Source organism: Tiliqua scincoides, chromosome 8, assembly GCF_035046505.1.
Source record: "Tiliqua scincoides isolate rTilSci1 chromosome 8, rTilSci1.hap2, whole genome shotgun sequence".
In the NCBI taxonomy this organism is placed as follows: Eukaryota; Metazoa; Chordata; class Lepidosauria; order Squamata; family Scincidae; genus Tiliqua; species Tiliqua scincoides.
The window spans coordinates 9306709-9329041 of NC_089828.1; the positions used below are offsets into that span (position 1 = coordinate 9306709).

Sequence of the window (22333 nt, forward strand, 5' to 3'; positions counted from 1 at the left end):
AAGAGTTTGCTCCTCTCCGAGTGAAGCTGAACTCGGACAGAGTTCAGAGAGCCTCTGTCTTCTCAGGTTTCTCAGAAATTGTTGAAATCAATTAAAATCAGAATAACTACACCCTCCACACATACTTGTGCAGCTGGACATACAGTTGAAGAGGTATTTTAATTTACAAAGTTGGGTTTACAAAACTATACAGAATGTGCTGCATGGGGGGATGTCACAGTGGGAGACCGAGTACATCCCCCCTTTTCAGGACCCCTGAGATACTCCTCCAAACAAGCAATGCTAGAGAGTGCCACTTAGCAGTGCAAGGCATCGTGGAAGCACAGCAGAGCACAGAGCCAGCTGTGCCACAGCAAGCACCTTGGACACACAGACAGAGGAGTCATTGCAAGGCATCATGGAAGGCCGGAGAAGGGAGTGTACGGGAAGGGCAGGCTGGGCATGCACTGTGGGGCCCCAAGTGAAGGGTATGAAGAGGCCCTGGCAAGGTCCATGGGCATGCCCAGCGCAGCAGGGGTCTTCGCAGGAGAAGGCAGATTCAGCAGGGAGCAAGAACACCCACTACTGGGTCTCCCTCTCAAACCATTGGAGGACGGGAACCTTGTTCTCTGCCACCCACTTCATGTTGGTCTTGGTCTTCTCCAAGGCCTGCTGCAGAGCGCGAGTTCCCGAGCCGAACCCCACGTGGGCATTGTCTGCCTGGAACTGCTCCAGCTGTCCGGAGGGACATAAAGAGAGGGGGGGATCACTGCCAGTCACCTTCCTCTCAGCCTTGGTGAACAGGGATGAGGTGACAAACTGAGACAGGGCCACGGAAAGGGACAGGAATGGGCTTCCGTTGGGAGCACAGGAGCAACCACTCCCCTGGGGGTGTCTTAACACATTTCTGCACAGCACACAGGTGTACACATTTGACCCCTGTTGCATATAAACAACATTGGGCAGAAATGGCTTAAGTGAGGAGGGGGGCTTAAGTGAGAAATGGCTCACTTAAGTGAGGGGGGCTTAAGTGAGAAATGGCTTAAGCAGGAGGGGGGAAATTCCACAGCTTAAATGGGGGACAGCAGAGGAGAAGTTGCACAAAGGGGGGGGGGAGAGCTAGACCATAAGGAGGCATAAAAGTGAAGAGCCAAGGTCTGGATGAGTCAGAAGGAGAGGAAAGTCAGAGGGGAGTCTACAGTGGGAGCAAGAGACAGTGAAGAGGAGGGCTCAAAGGCTGGGAAGAAGAGGGCTGAGGTGGGGAGGCAGTTCCAGGCAAGGGACATCCTGTCATGGGCCCAGCAAGAGAACAAGGGCCATGCAGGCCTGGGTGAGTGAGTGGGTGAGTGAGTGGATTATTAAGAAGCCATGTAGTGATTGGCAGCTGGAAGGGAGGGGCGAGGTGGAGCAGGGCCAGCTGCACACCAAGAACAGAGCCACCTGCCCCCCTCCCCCACACAGCACTTACCTGCTTGAGCTCAAATTCAGAGGCAAACCTCTGTGTCACAGCCTGGATGAGACTAGCGAAGGAGAAGGAGCCTCCACCGTACCTGGCATTAGAAGATGTTAGGGAGAACAGGGTCAGCAAGAGCAGGTCTCCTCCTCCCACCCCCCCCACGCCATCCACCCCCCCCCCACACACACACACTCACTGGGTGAAGAGTGTCTCCCAGTTGGCTCGCACAAAGTCCCACACCAGGCCCTGCCCGACTACGTTGCTGGCAATGCTGTTGATGGTGGAGGTGGCATCCTGCCGGCGGATCTTGCTGGGGTCCAGGGTCCACTGGAGGTACCTGTCAGTCAGGATTGGGGCACATCCATGAGCTGGCCCCAGATTCTGTCCCACTGTTGCCCAACCCTCACTCCTCCCCTCATGCTCCGCAGCTGTACATCTCATGGGGGTCGGGATTCAGGCCACACAACCTTCGGGGTCTCAGACTGGACTCCCAGAGTTGGCTTGGCCCACCCACCCCATGGGTGGTCGGGCCCCCCCCCCACCTCTGGAGGATCCAGGGTTCCCGGCTGCAGGTCAGAGCTCCACGGAGCTTGTCAGCCTCCGAGACCACGGTGGCATTCAGGAACATCTTCCAGGCAAAGTCCCAGGCTTCCTCCCCGCCGGTGGCGATGGCGTTGCAGTAGATGGTAGATCGCAGGTTGGGGGGGATGCTAAGGGGGAGAAGGGCTGAGTGTTAGGGGATGGAAGTCCAGGGTGGGACGAAGAGGTCTGGCTGGGGCTGTACAGCTCCTGGGTCAATCAAAACCCAGCCTCCGCCTCCTCAGGCCTCTTTGGTACCATGTTTGATACCACACTTTGATTGAGCGCTTGGACACACTTATCTCCCCACACTCATCCTGCAGGCTCTCCTGGGGCCACCCAAGAGCTGGACTCACAATGCGCAGCTGGTGCAGGGCTACCCAGGAGCTGCAGGGTAGCTGCAGCCATGGACTGTCCACAAGCATACTCAGTGCTTGGGGGATGGGGGGACCCTTCACTAGCAGCTGGGAGGAGGAGCTCAGATCATGGGGCCCACCCAGGCATTTCCAGGAGGCCGCTGTTAGGAAGGGAGAAGCCCTCCCGGCCCCTGGAGTCCTGCCACTGCTCTGCCTTTGAACCAGGACTGGTGAGTGGGAGGCCCCTCTCTCCTCCTCGGTGAACAGAGCCTGTTCCTTCTAGGCAACAAGTGAAGGGCCCCGAGGCCTCATCTCTCAACCTTAGGGCCCTCCAGTCCCTTCCTGAAGCCACCAGACAGCTGGGGAGGGCAGGGCAGAGGCAGCCCCCACCTGTTGGTGCTGGGGTTCTTCTTCCAGGTGTTGAAGAGCTCCGTGGCGAGGGCCTCACACTCAGGGATGCCATAGGAGCAGGCAGTGCTGATGGCAAGGATCTCGTTATACCTGCACAATGCAGAGGGTTCCATCAGGAAGAGAGGCCAGTAGAGCTGTTGCCTCCTCATCCTTTGCTGCTTGAGCCCATCGAAAGGACTGCTTGGCAGCACTTCCTTCCCCACACCTTCTGGGCTGGACCACAGGACGCTTGTGGGAAAAGGGACTTCTCAGGGCTCCCCCAACAAGCCTTGCCTGCCCACCCACCAGCACGTCCTGGCTCCCCCCAGTGGCATCACTAGGGGATGCAGGGGGGGGTCTGGGTTGCACCAAGTGACACACGGGGGGGGGGGTTGACACCACTACTGGCCAAAATTGTGAAATCTTGGTATTTTCAAATAATACCATCATGTTATACATCAGATGATGTAGAATTTCCTGCAGAATGCAATGAAGCAATCTGTGTTGAAACACCTATTGCTTCTCTTTTTTTAGCAGGGGGAGAGTAACTGGCCCACCTCACCCCAGCAGTGTCTGTTCTAGTGGCTGTCTGCTGGTATTCTTTTGCATCTTTTTAGATTGTGAGCCCTTTTGGGACTGGGAGCCATTTAGTTATTTGATTTTCTCTGTAAACCGCTTTGTTAACTTTTAGTTGAAAAGCGGTATATAAATACTGTTAATCATCATCATCATCATCATCATCATCTATAGCCAAAAAAAACCCAGAAAAGGAAAACACAACTGCCTTATGTAACAAAAAGTGGAATTTCTTAACTCAAAACTGACCAATGATATTGATTGTTCCAAGAGCCAATGAGGTGTTGCTATGACACAGCAGGGAACCAATAAGGTGTTAGTATGAATCTCATTTCCATATCTCAGAGCTAATACTAGCATTCTTATTCAGTTGTGTGCATGGCATCAAGTTAGCCAATGGTTTTTTTTTTGGTTCCTGGTTTGTTGGGTGACCTGCACTGTTATTATTTAAATAAATAAAGTTAATGGGGGAGGGTTACACCAATCCAAGTGAGGCCACTGCATTTAGGCTGTGAGTATGATATTGTAATTTATGGTCTGGTACGGGAGGAGGTCCATCATGGAGGTGCAATGAGCTCTCTCACAGGTTGACCAAACCCTAGCGACGCCTCTGGAGTTGCTCACCAAGCATTGCACTGTCTGTGCATTTTATTTGTTCTGCCTCATTTCTGAAGAGATTTGAGGATCAGTCAGGACTGCATGTTTCTGTATTTGTTCCTGTTCATTTTTACAGAAATAAATACATAAATGCATACCAGTGGTTCTCAAACGTTTTGGCACAGGGACTCACTTTTTAGAATGACAATCTTTTGGAACCCACTGGAAGTGATGCCATTAACCTAGAAGTGATGTCATGGCCAAAAGTAACATCATCAAGTAGAAAATTTTTTAACACCCCCATATGAAAAAAATCAAATCTGATTAAGTAACAGTGCAATCCTAACCTTGCCTGGAGTAGGTTGGCTGGCAGGCCTGCGCTGCATCTAAGGCAGGATTGGGGCTGAAAGCAGCTCAGTCCAGGGCAAGGGGAATTGCTCCCCCTTACCCCAGGTAAAGCAGCAGCAGCCCTAGTGAGCCTACTCGGATCTGTGCCACCTCAAGAAGAAGTACAAATCTGAGCAGCCTGGGACTGCTCTGGGCTGCCCAGGAACAGGGTTAGGATCTGGCATAAATGCTGGATCCTGGCCCCGCCTCCCACTCCCTGCCCACCCAACTGCCCTGGGAACACCCACAACCCACCCTCCCCTGACCCAAAATGCCTCCCTCCCACTTTCTCCCCACCATCCCAGATCCCTGTGTCAGCTGAGCTTGGCCAGTGCAACTAACCCTCTCCCTGGGACCTGCATTGGCAGGGGCTGATCTCCCCAACGAGTGGCACAAAAGTCCTTTATGGCACTTTTGTAACACTCCTGGGTCGATGCAAGTCGTGTTAGGATTGTGCCCTCAATGTTGGCATCCTTCAGTCTCGGAAGACTATGGTATCGTGCTCTGAATAGTGGTTCTGGAACAGTGTCCTCTCCAGGGCGTGAAGCCTGGGTAAAGTAGATATGGAGGGTAGACTGCTACCCATGCAGCAAATCCCCCCCCCCACATCACTGATTGTGCCCTAAGTAAATCTAAAGTTTACAGTAAGTATATTGTAGGAGGTCTGGTCTAGAGGGTAGAGCCTCCGTTTGCCTGAAGATAACATCCGAAGGTCGCCAGTTAGAGGCCACCAGCACCGTGAATGGCGAGACCTTGAAGCAGCTGACAAGCCGAGCTGAGTTATTCCACCTGCTCTTTGGTGTGAGCGAAGAAGCGTCTTGGCCGCCCTTCAAGTGAGAGATGAAGGAGCTGCTTGTCAGCTTGCGTGGGAGGAACTGGAGGCCAGAATGTGATACCAGATCAGAAAAGATCTGTCTGAAATGTTGTGGTTCTTGAAAGACAGAACCTTTCTTCAATTGTAAAAATCCCTACGGGGGTTTAGAACAGCCTGCCCACGTAAACCGCCCTGAATTAAACTCTGAGGAGAAATCTGACGACCAAGAAAGGCAGTATATAAATACCTGTATTATTATTATTATTATTATTATTATTATTATTATTATTATTATTATTATTATTATTATTATTATATGTCTAAAAATATATTTAAAATAAAGAAGAACCATCCTATCCCTTCCTAAATGTGGCTCGTGGCTCACCTAGTGGGTCCTGACCCACAATTTGAGAAACACTGCTACATACATTTAGGCTGTGTGTATGACAGTGTAATTTAATCTTGATGCGGGGGACGGACGGACGATGATGTGGGGGTGAGGCGATGATGCAACACCACACCCACTGCCTGGGGGTGTTGCCATGCCCACTGCATGGGAGGAGGTCCATTATGTTGGTGGTGTGCTGGTCTCCTGCACCAGGTGATGCAAACCCTTGTGACACTACTGCCTCCGCCCTCCCTCCTGGCCCCAGGGGAGACTCACTGATCCATCAGGCCGGCTGGGATTTCAGTCCAGTTAAAAGTGAGGTCCCGAAAATAGTGGAAGAGGGGGGTGACCTGCTTCTGGATGTATTTCTGCAAAAGGAGAGCAGGGCAGAGCTTGGCACAGTGCAGGCTGGAGGCAGGCACCTGCCTGGGACCCTGCCCCTGCTGCTGCCCTTCCAGCAGGCCCCCTTCTGCAGGCACCATCTTGCCTCCCTTAGGAGATAGAAAGAAGACCTAGGCAAGTCTCCAGGCACAGGGGAAGCCATGGCCTCTCCTCCAGCCCCCCAGGCTCTTGGCAAGGGAGCACCAGTGGCCTTCGGTGCCACACCTGCTCTCTGGTCCTGGGCAGGCCTGCATGGGAAGGACTCACCCTCATGGGCCCGTAGACTTCGCTGCGGTCAAACATGATCCTGAAGTAGCCCAGATTGCTGAGCGCAGCATCCCAAGGCAGGTAGTCCCTCTCCTTGGCCAGGTAGCGTGTAGAGTTCAGGGCCAATACGGTGGAGACGTGCTTTGCCCTAGAGGTGGGACACAGGGCCCACTCAGAGTAGAGGGGGCATGGGGGGGCAAGCCAAGGCCAATGCCTTCCCCTCCACTGTAGGGCAGGCAGCCCTGCCCACAAGGCGCCCCCCCCCCACACCGTGCTCCTAAGCAGCAGGGACTTCCAGGTCAGCCTCCATGCCAGGACATATACCACACGGCCCTCCACCACTAAACCTCCTCATTTGAAACAGGAGCCTGGTGGAGGCCACAAGCAGAAGGCCAGGGGGCAGGGAGAGTGAGGAGGCCATGGCAACAGCAGCCATGGCACGGTTCTCTTCTTCCACTCCAGCAGTGGTGCTGCTGTTGCCCCACTCTCCTTTCCTCTCACTCTCAGTGCCAGATGGCGTTGCAGGTGGAGGGTGGTGGACAGGTGTGGGGTGCTTGTGAGTTTGCCACTCCTCCAACTTTCCTTCTAAGCCACTTCATGGGAAGCTTGTCCCAGCTTAGTGCACAACTCCTTGATCTGTGCATCGCTCTGCAGTGCCCGGAGTGAGCTTCGGAACGCGTGAAGCCAAAGAGCACTCCTGATACTATGCCGGGCACCCTTTCACCACTGCCACAGCAGGTTTCCCTGCACGGGCACCAACCACGGGCTGCTCCAGCCTGCGGTGATGCAGAGGTCTAGCAGCATCCCCACCCTGCCGCAGGGGGCACACATGTGGCTTGCACAGGCAGACGGGACAGAGTCATTGGGGTGACTTGATGGGGGTCCCGGCTTTGAGCACAGAGACAGATGGGGACAATCTGGCAGGGATCCCCAATAAGGGGGAAAGAACAGGCTTCTCACCTGGCCAGGTTGAAGGCATCATCCATTATCTGAGCGCGGTTTAGAATGGTGATAGTCTGGAAAACAGCAGGAGGGGAGCAGCTGAGTCCAGAGCAGGGGTGAAAGCAGGCAAGGAAGAGGAGGGGAGGGAGAAGCGGGGGGGGGGGCTGAGGAGGAAACCTGGGGTGGGGCTCAGCAGCCACAGAGGAGCTGGTGCAGGGGAGTGAGGACGAGGAGGGGCCAGAGAGGAGCATATGCCACTGCAGCAGGTCTGTGGCCTTCTCACTGTCCCAGACCCCCAGAGCCAGCCTGCCCTGCAGGCCTTATCACTGGGGCAGAAGCAGGGCTAAAGGGGTATATGTGAGCCCAACCCCGGCCTTGGGCAGTTCCTTGCTGACCTGATGTTGATTCTCCAGCTGCTGCATGAGCCGGTCCCAGTTGTTCTGGTCATAGTTCACCCGGAAGTAGCCCGTCACATTGAGGTTGAGGAGCAGCCACTGGCTAGGCCCGCCAGCAATGGAGAAGTCCGGATTTGTGGCTGCAGGAGGTAGAGGCATGGTCTGAGGGAGGGTCACACACTAGAGGCAGCCACTGTGCTTCTCTGAGCAGCATCCACACTTCAGGCTGAACAGTCACCAGCAGGACCTCCCTCGTGGCTATTGCCTTTCCTTCTCTATTTATCCCTGCTTGTTCTGCTCTAGTGGCCAGGTGACTCTGTGCATTTGCTGAGGTGGGCTGCTGCTGCTCTGCCTAAGATGCCCTAGAAACGATGGAAACCTGGGGGGGGGGGAATGCCTCCGTCCATTTCTCCTGCGCTGTTGATGGGCCACCCTAGAAGCCCCACCCTATTCAGAGCCTGCAGCTGATGAGGTTTTCAGGACAGGTGGCCAGCAAGCGGCTGTCTCCTGTCACCCACCATCAGCATGCTCATGTTCTCCCCCCCCCCAGCCCCAGTCAGCAGAATGTGCAATTGGCCACATGTGCACTGGGGGCTCAGTATGGCCATGGCGGAACAGCCGTTGCCCACTTGACTGCAACTCACTGGCTGGCCTGCAGCACACAACCACCCCCCACAGCTAGTGTGGCCAAGCAGGTTATACTCTGAGAACTCTCCTCTTCATGGTACTGGCTTAAGAAATGAGCACCCAGCAACTTCCAAGGAAGCGATTGGTCTGTGCACCCCTGTGACAGCTGAGGTGCTCTGTAGTGAGCTGCTCTGAGCCCATCCTGCTGGTTCAGCAGGACAAAGATCTCATGAAGAAATAAATGGGGGGGGGGGGAGAGGACAGTGGAAGTGAGCAGCAGTACCCGTTGTGGTGCTGAGCCAGTACATGCCATCCTTGTTATCTGAAGTCATCCAGGAGACTGGAATGATCCAGTTGTAACTGCAGACAGACAGACAGACAGACAGACAGAGAGGAACGGTCTCTCCTTGACCTTACACTGGCTCATCAGCAGAAGACATCAGCGGCCTCTGAGGAGGCTGCAAGAGGCCAGGGGAACCAGCCCGGCAATGGGGTTGTGTGTGTGGAAAATGTAGTGGCACCAGTAGGGGGCCACAGATCCCAAGAGGCTCCATGAGATTCTCTCCCCCCCCCCCATCCCTCTGCATCCCTTCAGCCTGAGCTCTGGAGCCTCCCCTTGCAATCTGGCAGCTGGAACTCCCTGCTCACTCGAATTCTGAGGGACGCTCCACAGTGGAGTTGGGGTCCAACAGGAAATGCCTCTGGGAAACACTGCCAGTGGTCGTGTTCACAGTTAGCACAGGGAAGCCCATCTGCAAGGTCCAGGTGTCCATGATCTTCTTGACAGTGGCCGGGAGCGCAAAGCCATCTGCGTCGACTGCCTGCCTGGCCCAAGGTGGGGAAGAAGAGGTGAGGGGGCCCAAAGAGGAGTCACTCACTCCAGCTGGGCCCCAGCTCTAGAACAGCCTCCTCTCTGTGGTCTGCTGCTCTTGCACAGTGCCACTGGATCCAGAGGTCTCACACAGCCATTGTGGCTCACAGCCGGTGGTAGGCCTGTCCACCACAATTGTGCCCACAACTGCACAAGGCAGACCATTCCAGTGCCAGACAGCTCTTGCAGTTAGAAAATTCTTCCTCATGCCGGGCCTAAATCTCCTTCCCTGGCACTTCAACCCCTGGTTCTAGTCCTGCTCTGGGGGCCACAGGAAGCAAGCCCTCCCCCCTTCACTATGACAGCCCTTCGGGTGCCAGAGGGGGCTCCCACGTCTTCTCCAGACGAAATGTACCAAGCTCTCTAAACCGTTCCTCACAGGCCCTGGTTGCACCATCTCAGCGCCCTCCTCTGATTTGTTGCAGCTTATCCACGTCCTTCTTAAAGTGTGGTGCCCTAGCATTCCAAGTGAAACCTGAGCAGTGCAGAGTGGCCTGGCAACTGCTATGCCTTGTGATGTGGACTCTGTACCTCTGCTAACACAGCCCGGCACTGTGCTGGCCTTTCCTACAGTCGCTCTGTTCTCCTGGCTTGTGTTCAACTTGCGGGCCTCTCAGGCTGCAATCCTGTATATGCTTCCCTGGGAGTAAGCCCCATTGAGCTCACAGGGGCTTACGTCTGAATAGACATGCACCTGATGGGGAAAGCCAAAGGGGGCTTTGGCACATACCGCTTGCAGGTGAACCCAGAGGTCGTCATAGATGGTGTTGTTGTACTGGAAGGTGTGCAGGTAGGACTGTGGGGCACAAGAGATTCAGATAAGACAGAGCCTTTGCTTCAGGTGCAGCCTCAGCTTTTGGATAGAATTAGCCCCAGGGTAGGCTTGCGCTCAACAGGTGAGTTACCTCAGCAGAAGGAAGTCCGGAGGGGGCAGAAACTGCCAACCTCTTGGCATGCATGCTGCACATCCTGCAGCTAGCTCCTCCCCCACCCCAACAACACACCCGCCTTTTGCCCCCTTGGCTCTTCCTTGTCTGGGTGGCGGAAGGTCACCGATCCTCTGATGATACATTAATGCCTGACACAGGATGGCCATTGAAATGAGTGGGTGAAATGTGAAGAGTGGCCCTTCGTTGCAACTGCCTTGTGGACAACAACTGGCTCTGAGCACTGTCTACAGCTGATGATGGAACAGGAAGCCTTGGTGTCCCAGGAACTCCTTGAATGAGATACCCCAGTGCCATCCTGGCCCAGGCCTTACCTGCAGACCCCTTTTAAATCGATCCTCAGTGAGAAATTCTGAGAGCATGCGCAGAACTGCTGCCCCCTGCAGCAAGAGAAGAGGGGTCATAAAGGGAGACCCAGGATTGCCTCCCACCCACCCACCTACCACCGGAAAAGGCCCAGAATCCCGGGCAGTACAGCCATCCCCTCCTTCTCATCCCCACCCCAAGGTTTCTCATCCCCACCCCATTCAAGGTTTGGATGGAACTCATGGAAGCTGGAAACATTGTGGGGGACAAAGGGGCCACAGCTCCCAGCCTTGCCCAAGAACAGGGGTGGGAGGATAAGGATCCCCCTGCCCTTTCTGCACAGCCTCACCTTGCTATAGGCAATGGAGTCAAAGACTTCGCTGATCTGGGCCGGAGTGTTGATTTCGTCCTCCCGAAAGGAGAGCGGGTGCGAGGAAACCAGTGCATCGGTGGCCATCACACGGTACATTTCGTTGGACACCACCAGGTCTTTCTGCAAATCAGTTCCTTAGAATATGACTTTTGGTGTGGTGGGAGGAGTTATCTCTGTTTATCGTCACGACAGCTTTGTGAGGGAGGCCAGTATAAGGGGCTGTGGCTGGCCCAAGGAGGCCCAAGGAGCTGGGCCAAGCTCACAGCCGACCAATATGGTGACTGGAGAAGGCACCAGCAGCAGCATGTGGCCTTTGCAGAGTGTGCCACCTTTGAGTGGGTAAAGCGTGTTGCACCTCTCGTCTCTGTGTCCAGTGGGCTTCTCTCCTCACAGCACGTGGGGAAGGCTGCAGCTGAGAGGGGGGAGAGACCAGACCAAGGCCACCCACCAGGGAAGGAAGTTCATGGCCGACTCCAGCCAGAGAGGCACCTGCTGCTCTAGGACTCAAGCCCCCTGTGCCTTCCTAGCCCCGCCTATACCCTATATGCCAGCTGCTGGGGCAACCACATTACAGCCCTGACCTGAGACTGAGGCTGGTGCACTGAAGGATTTCCCCCATATGCTCTCCCCATATGGCTTGAAACCAGTGTGATTTTCAGGAGCCATGGGAATTCTCCTTTTTTGAGCAGGGGTGCATTTCGGCCCCATCAGAGAACTCACATCCAGGGAGCTGGGGTGGCAGTGGCAAGAAGCTTGGCTGCCAAAATTGCCAAAAGTTGGCTCCACCTTTATGTGGGCTCAAGTGCGGTTCCCCTCACCAGGCTGCTGGATGTCCTTGATGTGGCTTGGCATCGTGGCCACCAACTTGAAGCCACATGGCCAGGCAGCCAGCCAACTAGGCAGGCACCACCCGGCCCTATTCCACCCGACAAGGAGAACTTACAATGCTCCAGGTGGGCTCAGCTGCGTCGGCACCTAGATACTCCACGTACGAGGCAAAGCCTTCGTTCAGCCACAGGTCATTCCACCAACGGAGGGTCACCAGGTTCCCAAACCACTGGAAAGAGGCAGAAGTGAGTCAGCCACAGAGTTCTCCCCAAATATGAAACGGGGGGGGCACCTGGCGGGATTAATGTCTCGCATCCTATGGTGAGGGGGCTGCTCAGACAGTGGCCAGAGAAAATGGGCAGAAGTCCCTGGGCTGGCCAGCAGGAGAGTCAGGAGAGGTTGAGACTGAGTACCTGGTGGGCAAGCTCGTGTGCAATGACGGTCACCACCCGCTCCTGGTTGCCGATGGAGGAGAAGAGGGGGTCGAAGAGCAGGGAATTCTCACGGTAGGTCACCAACCCCCAGTTCTCCATGGCTCCTGCATTGAAATCTGGGAGTGCAACCTGGTCTGGGTGGGAAGAGAAGGCCCTATTAGTACCCCCCGATCAGGGATCCTTTGTTTTAAGGCCTTGGGCTCCTAGCAGAACCAAGGCCCTGAAGAACTGCCGACATGCCACACCCCTGACCAATGGGGTGAATGTGCTGCAGAAATGCCACCGGGACATGTCCAAATGGGCACCTGATCCATGTGCAAATGCTCCACTCAGCAGCAGGAAATGAAAAGCAGGTTCTTGGCACTGCCTGGGCAAAGGTTGGGGTTGGGAAGTGGAAGGCCCGCAAAGGAACCAGCAGCAGTAAACGGTTCAGGGGGAGGGGGAAGCCTCACTTTCATCAGGGCTTTTCACTACACCCAGGGCTGTTAGGGGAGGCCCCCATGGCAAGGCTCTTCAGCCCACCCACCATATCAATACAGTCAAATGGTTATCAGCCCCGCCCTCCTACCCCTCACCCACCTGACTTGGCCAGAGGATACGGGGTGTTATAGTGCTTCTCAAAGAAACTGAGGATGGGTCCGGTGACGTTGAGGGCGTAGGCGCCCTGGCCCTCCGCGATGGCTTCGGGCCGGCCCCAGATCCGAATCTGAGCAGCACCAAGGAGACAAGAGAGGGTCAGGGCCAGTGCCCAGCCTGGGAGCCAAGCCTCGGCGCACCCCAAGCTGCCAGGTCAGGAAGGGTCCGTGGGGCCATATTGGCACAGAAGGTGCCCCAAGCCCCAGTCAGGCCAAGAGGTCTCACCCCCCACCCTGTTCTGCGCCTACCAAGATGTGGTCCTGGTGCTTCTCCACAGCCTCGAACTGACTGACAATGAAAGCAACCAAGTAGGTGGACATTCTGGGGGTGGGCTCAAAGGTGGTCACGTTCCAAGGCTCGCCATCCAGGGTCAGTGCCGTGGAGCCTGGAAGGAAGTGGCAAAACCGCGGGCGTCATGTGAGTCTGCAGCCCAGCCAAGCAGCCGCCCTTCAGACCTGCCCTATCCTACAGCCCATGAAGGAGAGGCAGGAGCCGTCTCGGCAGACCCACCCAGTGCTCACTTCCAGAGGTCTGCCAGTGACCACAGAATGACAGAGCTGAGACGTGAAGCCTCAGTGATGACTGGATTCCAGCCCAAGCCCAACTTCCTCTCTAGCACTCTGCCTCACCACTCTTCAGGGCTTCTGGCTCTCAGTACTCTACTGCAAGGGCAGGCCACCAGGGCCAGCATGTGCATTTTCTAGCCAATCTGGGACTGGCCTGTGGTGGTCAACTCCTGCTCCCCTGGAGACCCACTTCAGCCCCCAGGCCCTTTCCTGCAGTGCTTGTAACTAGGCAAGTCTCCCCCCCCATCTCAGCCCACAGGCCCCCCCCCCCCCCGTATGAACATAATAACATAAGAAGAGCTCCAGGAAGCTTCGGGCCCACCCATCCAGCCCCCCTCCCTCCCTCCCCCCCCTCACTCTGGATCGGCATGTTGGAGAGGGCCGTGTGGTCGGAGGGGTGGATCAGCTGGATGGAGAAGCTGGCCTTCATGGCAGGCTCATCAAAGCAGGGAAACGCCTTCCGGGCATCGGCTGCCTGCATCTGTGTGGTGGCCAGAACCCTGCAGTGGGACAGAGGCAGCTGCTCAGGGAGGCCAATGCTTCCATGGGCTTCCATCTCTCCAGTGCCTGCCTCTCAGCCAGGATGCTTTGGAGGCCCTCACAAGAGTCCTGCCTTCAACCAGCACCAGGGGATAAATGGTAGGGAAAGGCAGTGAGGGGAGTGGTGGCCCCCTGCTTGCAAGAGGTGCCCCAGGCCTGCATCATGATAGCCTGGCCAGGAGCACTCCATGCCACCCTTCCAGCTTCAGGGTGCTCTTCCTACTGCCTGGACCAGAGCAGGCACTGAGGGGGCTGCCTGCGCAGCACCAGTCTTTGCTGCGGTGGCCTTCCAGGGGTGCAGCCCACCTTCGCAGTAGCAGCAGCTTCCTCCCTGCTGGCACTGGCCAGCCACATCTCCCACGAAAGCAGGTCTGGTGCTCCCCTCCCAGTGCAAGACAAAGGGAAGGGGCCAAAGAGGAGGAGGAAGAACACCCATCCTCCCAGGTGCTGGGCAAGAGGCCAGAGGACTGAGCAGGGAGTGGCTGGATGACACAGGGACCTGTCTCTTTTCCTTCTTGGAGAATCGGTTGGGGGGGGGGGGGTCTGCACTTTTGGGTGGGCACTGGGAAAGGTCCCTTCTCCCCCCCTCCCTCTCCTCAGGGCACATACAGGAGGCTCTCTAACCACCCCAGAGGAGTGGGGTCAGCAAAGCCCAGGGGAGTGAAGCCCAGCCTGGCCTGCCAAAAGTGTCCCCCGCAGGTAAATACTGGTGCACTCCAGGGCTACAGAGGCTGTCATGGCCAAGGCCTGTGCGAGCTCCTCCTCTCCTCTCAGCCACCAGCTAGTCTCCGACAGGCTCATGAATTTCTGCCTGGGGGCTTCCCCAGCCTGCCCCCTTGCCCATCACTGCTCCACCTCACACACCTGGTTTCTCCATCCTCCACATACTCGCTTCGGTAGAAGCCCGCCAGGTCACTGGCCAGCTCCCCGGTGAAAGTGCTGTGCAGCTCGTAGGATGCGCCCGCCTGGAGGTTTCCACTCAGTTGCACCACCAGGTACTGAGTCTCAGTCTTCAGCCAGGTGCTTGTGATGCTGGGTGTCGGGGCACCCACCACCCCTGTCAGGGAGACCAGGAAGTTCCCTTGGAGAGTGTAGTTCAGCTTCTTGCTGTGGATGAGGATGAGGTCGGTGGGCGCCAGGCAGGAAAAGCGCACTGAACTGTTGCCCTGGAACACATAGAGGCCCTGGCTGTTGGGGCGCAGGAACGGCCGCAGGGTGACCGTGTAGTGCTCGGGCCTCAGGGTCTCAGGCAGCCGCCAGCGGTCCCAGGGCCTGGGCGGCTGGGTTGTGGCAATGCTGGTGCCTGGCACTGTTGTGGTGGCAGCTGGAGGGGTGTTCTGCTTCTGCTTCTCCTTTCCATAGACAACCGCAAGGGCGATGATGGTGGCCACAGCAGCCAGGCCAAGGAGGATACCCACGATGCCTAGCGTCTTGCTGATGTAGAACCCTTTGGCCATCCTGGCGGCAGCAGGGGGAGTCCCAGGCAAAGAGCCACAGGCCGGTTCCCACCAGCCTTTTATAGGTTGCCTCCCGAGGTTTATTCACCTGAGTTTAACTAGTCAGCTATTACAGAGCAGGCAGGTGGGCGAAGGTCACTGCTGCTCTCCAGGCTTGGCAACACTGTCTTCTTCAACCGCCCTGGGGGAGAGGCAATGAGGCACTGAGTGTCCATGCCAGGGTCTGCACGCATGCCAAGTAGCAGCCTGAGTGACTGCCTTCCCCTCCCGTCATCAGTGGGTGCCTCCTGCCAGGGACATTTGGGGTTTGGGGAGCCCAGGAAGCAAGCCTGCCTTCCCATGGCACCCTCTGGCTTCTGCTTCTCTGTCACCAGACCTTGCTGGGCTGCTTTCTCCCTTTCAGTCTGATGTCTCTGCCACAGAGCAAGGGCGGGCAGGGGGGTTCCTCTAGCCTTCTGTGATCTTGGGCTTCCCCCCCCCCCCCAGCTGGCTGGAGCAAGAGGCTAAGGAGAGACATGAGAGCTGTCCCCAGGGCAGGTATTTGCTGGGCTGGTAGGCGAAAGAAGGGGTATTGCTTTCTGTAGGACTAGAATCAACAGGAAGAAACTACAGGGAAGGAGATTCAGGCTAGACACAAGAAAGCATTTTCTAACTGAAAAATCTGCCTGGCAGTGGAGCAGTCTGCCTGCCACATGTAGTTGTGGACTCGCCCCCCCCCCTGGAGGTTTTCCAGTAGAGGCTAAACAGCCCTGGTCAGGGGTGCAGTGGCACCCGCCTGTTGAAATTGGCTTTTGCTTGACCAGGCTTGCAACACGGAAGTCAAATCTACGTGAGGCAGAGCATCCATGTGACTTCAGTTTGGCTGCTTCCTGCTTCCTCTCCTGCATAAGAACATAAGAACAGCCCCCACTGGATCAGGCCATAGGCCCATCTAGTCCAGCTTCCTGTATCTCACAGCGGCCCACCAAATGCCCCATGCATGAACAACATGGGCAGAAAGAGGCACAAAAGGCCCCACAGAGGGGCTTTTCAGTACCCCGGGTGAACTTCCCAGGGGCCAGCAACCTTCCCCAAGCTCTTCTCATGCACAGGATCCTGACCCAAGTCCCCAGATTTTGGCAGTCCCCTCAGCATTGGCTTCAGCTGGCCCAGTTTTCCTGATGTTGCTTTCAAAATGCCTCCCAGGGCACAATATAAACATTCTGGACCATCTTCATCAGTCAGAATTATCATCAATGGACCACGTAACTCTGTGACAGTCCAGAATCCAATTCTTCCCTTCGTTTAAAACAGAGCTATTTGCACCCCTTCCATTAAAAACTCTCTCAACATCTTGGGGGGGAAAAAACACCTGAATCTGATGTTGTGGGAGAACATGAGCCTTCCCCAAAGGGTTCCAACCCTGGAAAACAGCACTTCCACCCCTCAGGCCTCACCCTCCTGAGCTGTTCCAGGACAGTCCCTGACTACCAGCCCAGCCTGCATGGCATCCCTCCCCTCCCTTCTGACACTGTTCTGAGAAGTACACTGGTCTCAGCAATGCAGACACCTGCACCAGGATGCCTCTCTCCACTCCTCTCCTTGCTGTGGCATTCAGGGCAGTGCTGAGGAAGGTCCCATGTAGCCACTGGTGTTCAAGGATGTGACTGGAGCAACCTCATTCAGTGGATTCGAGAAGCCCTTCCTAGCCATGCATTTACTCACTTGGCCACCCTCACGAAAGGATGATATGCAGGTCCTAATCCCCTTGAGCAGACATTCCAGGTCAGAGAATCTCATGAGGCTGTGAGGAGCCTGGGCATATGCAGTTGGGTGGTGTGGTCTGAAAAACAGGTGTTCTTCCCTTTCCCACATATACCCTAGGGGAGTGGGAGGAGGCCCCAGAAGCTTGGAGCTGGTTCCTAGTTCCCAGTTCCGTTTTCACCCTAGAACTGCTGGGCAGCCTGAATGAGGAATTGGAATGTCCCTAGCTTGGCACCTGAAATAAGCTTTAGGGATCTGCCAGCTGAGGGAACAAGTCAGGCAACTGGGGGGCTATTGGACTTGGGGGCCCCAGGTGGAGAGGGAATTGCAGGAAAAGTGCCCCACGCACTGGGCAAATCCAGAGGCAGCTTGAGGGGGACCGGAGGATGGGAACAACTCCCTTTCAGGAGTGGGGCTGTCTTTCTGGGCCTTTCATAGAGGGAGCTCCATAGTGTAAACCCTTCGCAGGCTGGGTGTCAGGTATTGATTGCACCCTGGCCTTTTAATGGCAAGACATTCACAAGATTGCTTTTGATCATAAGAGATTAAACATCATTAGATCATTGTAAAAATGCAAACAAGGTCATCACTCAAAGAGCAGAACCAGCAATAAAGGAGTCATAAAGCAGCAGCCCTTTGCCTTGATTGGCTGGAAGGCATGGAGCTGGAGTGGAGCACAGCCCTCCTGGCTTTGGCCTGGGGACATTGTGCTCATGCATATGGGCGGGGAAACAAGATGAGACCAGCCCCTCTCAAAGGCCAGTCTCCTGACAGGGGAGGGGAGGATTGTGGATTCCAGGGATCCAAATCTCATGTTGGGATGCAAAACAGCTCCTACCTTCTGCACAGGTGCATGTGAAAGAGAAAATGTCATAAACACAGGGGCATCGTGCTTGAGAGCGACATGTGCAAAACATGCTTTTGAGCCAGAGACACAAAAGAGCAAAGTCTTCTGGTCATGCAGGAGTAGAAGGCGGGGTGGTTCAAAGCCTCTTTGGGGGATACAACCCCCACTTCCTTATTCATGTACACCTTGGCAAAGAGAAGAATATCTGGCACGGAGGCATCATGTGTCGCACAACAACAATGCATTGGGCCAGGCTGGGCAAGGTCCTAGTACATCTTGCAAGGTACGGTGTCCTGGAAGCTCATAGGGGTTCTCTGGGGTGGTCCTAGACTTGTTCCAGGAAAAAAAGCCTCCCTCCCCATTTATTGTTCCTAAGTGTGGGGTGGGGCTACCATATGTGGAAGTACATGGCTCAAAAGTTATGCTTGGGATCAGAAGAAGTGCTGGACACCTTGCAGGTGCCAGTCTCCAAGCATGGCAATGGGGTGGGCACAGTTTCTTCCAGGGGGCAGAAAGAGGTGCGTACACTTCAGTTCCTTATTCAGCCCTTTTCTACAGCTTGTCCCAGCTTGTGCAAGCGGCTGGAAAGAAGCCACTTCCTCTGGCTTTGTGGAGGCCCCGTCCCTCCCCCAGGCACACACAGTCTATTCACAAGAACGCCTGCTGCCTCCTCCTCCAGATAGCCCAGGAGTGGTGCTCCAGGAGCTTCCGCTTACTCACCTTGATGTCCCCATGTCCAGAGTGCTGGTCAAACCGGTCGGAACTCCTGCTTCCACTTCAGTCTGGGCTGGGGGGCTGCCCTGGTTCATAGAGCCTGGCCTGCTCCCGCCAGATGAGTCACAAGGAGAAGGCTCCTTCTGAGGCTCTAGACTAGAGGAAGTCGCCAGCCCTGTGCTGATCCCTCACCATCTTAACCCCTAGCCTGCTGGCCTGGCAACTGCTTGGCTCAGCCCAGCATTCCACAAGAGCGACACCGGGACATCTAGGCCAGGGGGCTGAAGCTGTGCCCGCTGAGGAGTTCCCTCGTGGCACATGGCGGTTCTCAGGCAGGACTCTGCCCCACAACACCAGAGCCGCTCTGCTCCCCACTCCACACACTCCCTCCCCTCCAGCTGCCTGGCCTCACATCTGGAAGCATTTGTGGGCGGATGCTCCTGACTGCAGAGAGCACCAGGGACGGGCTGGAAGAGGAGATCCCCCCCATCCAGTGGTGAGGGGGAGTTTGCATGGGCCGGAGAACCTTTGCGGCTGTTGCTAGGGTGGACTGCAGTGCCCAGAGGAGGCTTCGAGCCCCCCAAGGCCGGGTGTTGACGGCCAGTGCTGGAGGCTAGCCAGGCCTCGTACCTAGTCCCTCTCCCTGCACAGTTGCTAGAAATGGCTGGCGTTGCTGGCTGGAAACATTGAGAGGCAAAGAGATGAAGGCACAGAGGGCCAATCAAGGCTGTCCTGGAAAGAACTGGAGCCTTGGCCCATCAAGAAGGGAGACGGGACAGTCCCTTCCAAACAGTGGAAGGGAGAGCACTGGAGGCTCCCTGCCCCTGGCCTCCAGATGGAGTGCCAGCAGGTTGCAGCGGTGAGCACTCTCAGCCTCAGTTTCCCGTCTGTAAAATGGGAATCACAATGGCCTCAAAGGACTGTTGCCACAATGAAGACAGTGAAACAGGAGATAGAGCTCTTTGCAAATCCAAATCAATGAGATGAGGCAACAGGAGAAGCAAGGTCACCTCTGGAGCCAGGGCTGCACCACCCCACTCTCCTACACAAGGGGCCACAGGGGCAAAGATCCTCCTTGCACAAGCCAATGGCACCAGCACAGCTTCCTTGCCCCTTGGAGTGCCAGATCCCCCCTCCACAGGCACATGTGTCTTAGCAAAACACAGGAGAGTGGCAGGCAGGTGGGCAGCTCTTCTCTGCCCAAGGCTGGCCATGCCTTCCCAGCTCACAGCCATGTTGCTGCAAGGGTTATGCTGATGGCAGAGGGAGGTGGGTGCAGAGGATACACCTTCCTTCCCCACACCATCACGCTATGAGCTGCAGGCAGGATGAGCCCATAGAAGGAGTCTTATTGCCTGCCCGGTGGGGAAGGAGAAGAAAGGCAGAGCCAGATCCTCTATCTTTGTTCACTTGGAATAATCTGCCCCCATGGATTCAGACCAGCACATGTCAAGCATCCGGAGCACTTCCTGGACATGGGTAGGTCAGGAATCCTCCTCCAGCAACAAACAGCCCCAGACCAATTGGCCCCTTCTTGTAGCTTTTGTTTTTGGGAGGATACAACCTCCCCCCCCCATGCACGCATGCTACCTCTTATACCAAAGCAGCACCTCTGCCCCTTAGCACTTTGCAGGTGCAGCCACCTGGCATGGCACAGCCAAATGCCACTTGCCTCGGAGGCCCAGGAGGCCAACTGTCCCATGAAGGGGGGGAGAGACCAGACCTGTGTCCAGCCGCAAGCTGGTGGATCTGCTAAGTGCTGGCGGATCTGCTAGTGAACCCAGGGCTGCCCCAGGGCCCTTCTTTATACCCCGGGTGCAGTCTGCGAGGCAAGTCTGAGGAGGCACCAAAAGTCCCTCTCACCAGCAGGCAAGGAGTTAACACATAGGCCAGGGGTGGGTGGGCCTGAAGCCAAGGAGGGGGCTTGACTAGGCCAGCTCCCAGAGGAAAGCCCATTGCATTAAGAGGCTTTCTGTGTTCTTTCCAGCAGGTTCTTGACTCAAACACACAGAAAGGGGAGCCATCCTGCCCTCCATCCCCACCACAGCCTGAGCCTACAAGGAAGCCAGTGTTGGGGCCTATGAAGTGGCTCCTGGGCATTGGCTGGATGGTGCTGAGAACCAGGGAGTCTGGGAGGAGGAGGAAGGAAGACCATAGTGAGCCGAACAGAGGAGGCAGCACCTGCTCACCCCAGAGTCCAGAAGAGAGCTGAAGGGGGCCGTTTCCCCTACAGGCCCTCCCCCAAGGATGGGGGAGATCTTTAGTGGGGCAGCAGCCAGAGATTTGGATCCTCTGGCAAGTTGCTAAGGAGAGCAACTGGCAGCACCTGGCTCAGGGCAGAGGCTTTGCCTATTATGTGGACATGCACCCTTCCTGGAGAGCAACAAGTGGCCCATAAAAGGGAGTACAGTTTCTGCCAGGAGAGGGGCAACCAGCCAGAACAGGCTGGCAGGGGAAGCACCAGCCTGGCTCAGCTTTGCTTCCTGCAGCGCCTCACAGGTGTGGTGAGAGCCCTGGAGCGCCTGCCCATGAGATCAAGGGTTGCCCAGGCCTGAACCAACCTCAGCTGGTAAGCCCCCAAGTCCCTCACCCCACTTCCCGTTGTCGCTCTGGCATCAGGAAAAGTTCCATCGCTGGGGAGGACCTGAGCCATGCCTGCAAGGCCAGCTCCCTTGCCCCAGCTTTCCCTCCTGTGCACAGCCACCGGCTTCCCCTGCTCACGAGGGTAGGGGTGGGGATTAGCAGCAGACTAGAAGTGATCCAGGCATGTTTCCTAAGGCCAGCACCACACACAGGCTGCCCTGCCAGCAGGCTCATAGCCAGAGAGACTTGAAACAAGAGGGAAGGAGGTGGGGAGGGTGCCAAGACACAGCCGTGCTGGGCCATCATAGAATTCCTATTCCCCCCCCCCCCCGCTCACATGAAGCACATACTTCACACACAGTGCCTCATTTGGAGGGACAGGCCAGAAATCCCCATAGGCAGTGCACAGCATGTGGAGCCCACCAGAGACACCCCACTGCCCCTTAATCTCCAGGTGAATGAGCACTCAAGTTTCAGAGACCAAGATCTGCTCGGGCTGACCGTCAACTGGGAACGTGGACATACAGGCACAGAAGCAGCCATTACCACTGCCCTGGCCCTGGCTGTTGTCAACTCAGAGGAGGCAGGTGGCCAGGAAGCCACTCTGCTGGATCAGCAGCCTCTCCCCTGGCTTCAAGATAAAGGGTTCATCAAGAGAGTTCATTTCCCTGATTAAGCTGATTAGCACTGCAGAATTGCTTTATGGCCTCTCTCAGGGTCATGGACCATTGCGGTTCTCAGCAGGAGAGACACCTCAGGCACACAAGCAGGGAAGCATCGGCTGTGCCAAGATGGCCACCAACGTGAATGGCGCAGGGGAACTGCCTTGGATCCTTCCAGTGTGCCTGGCGGAACAGACTCCTCCTGTTGCTCTGGGGGCTCCCAACATCCTCTCCCAAGCCAGCAGTCATATTGGCAGCTCTCACAAGTAGCAGGAAGCACCAAGAATCTCTTGCCAGTCACCCATCCATTCAATACACTGCAACTGGCAAACAAAACAACCTCACAGCCTGGACAGAGGATCTTTGACAGCTGGCAGGGAGAGAAGAGCACCAGTGTCCCCAGGATGTAGCAGGCAAGAACATCGTCCCGAGGAGCCTGTTGTGAGCCCAGATTCCCAGTCCCACCAGCTATCCTGCCGTCCAAATAAGCACATTTCTTTGTTCAGAATCAGTTTACTGGAATAAGCTCAAGAGAAACAGAAAAAACATGTGAGTCGAAGTGCAGACTGAGAGGGCCAGCAAGAGAAATGGCAAAGAATATACTTTTGCCACACACAGCTCACCCCCAAGAAGTAGGCAGCACAATGGCATTCATAACCATGCAAAGAATGCAGCACTTCGTTTCAGCCCTT

General features: G+C 56.0%; 1 protein-coding gene across 1 annotated transcript; it reads right to left on the reverse strand.

Annotated features, from left to right (window-relative positions):
* Positions 1-243: 243 nt before the first annotated feature.
* ANPEP (alanyl aminopeptidase, membrane) lies at positions 244-18502 on the reverse strand. The gene is made up of 21 exons (XM_066635373.1): positions 18403-18502; positions 14500-15273; positions 13453-13595; positions 12778-12914; positions 12473-12599; positions 11873-12027; positions 11575-11688; positions 10608-10751; positions 10267-10332; positions 9736-9801; positions 8783-8955; positions 8418-8494; positions 7508-7647; positions 7131-7186; positions 6171-6318; positions 5799-5890; positions 2761-2871; positions 1978-2145; positions 1632-1772; positions 1448-1529; positions 244-714 (listed from the first exon to the last, which is right to left on the reverse strand). Exons 2-21 carry the CDS (start codon positions 15090-15092, stop codon positions 562-564), a joined length of 2886 nt encoding a protein of 961 aa, XP_066491470.1. The 5' UTR covers positions 15093-15273; positions 18403-18502; the 3' UTR covers positions 244-561.
* Positions 18503-22333: the final 3831 nt, after the last annotated feature.

Excerpts from the sequence above, each read along its gene's own strand:
- ANPEP (XM_066635373.1), bottom strand. The coding sequence starts at position 15,092 with ATGGCCAAAGGGTTCTACATCAGCAAGACGCTAGGCATCGTGGGTATC. Across the intron at positions 11,689-11,872 it reads CACACGAGCTTGCCCACCAG|TGGTTTGGGAACCTGGTGAC; the intron begins GTACTCAGTCTC and ends GCCTCTTTCCAG. Across the intron at positions 1,530-1,631 it reads TGGGAGACACTCTTCACCCA|GTACGGTGGAGGCTCCTTCT; the intron begins GTGAGTGTGTGT and ends TTCTAATGCCAG.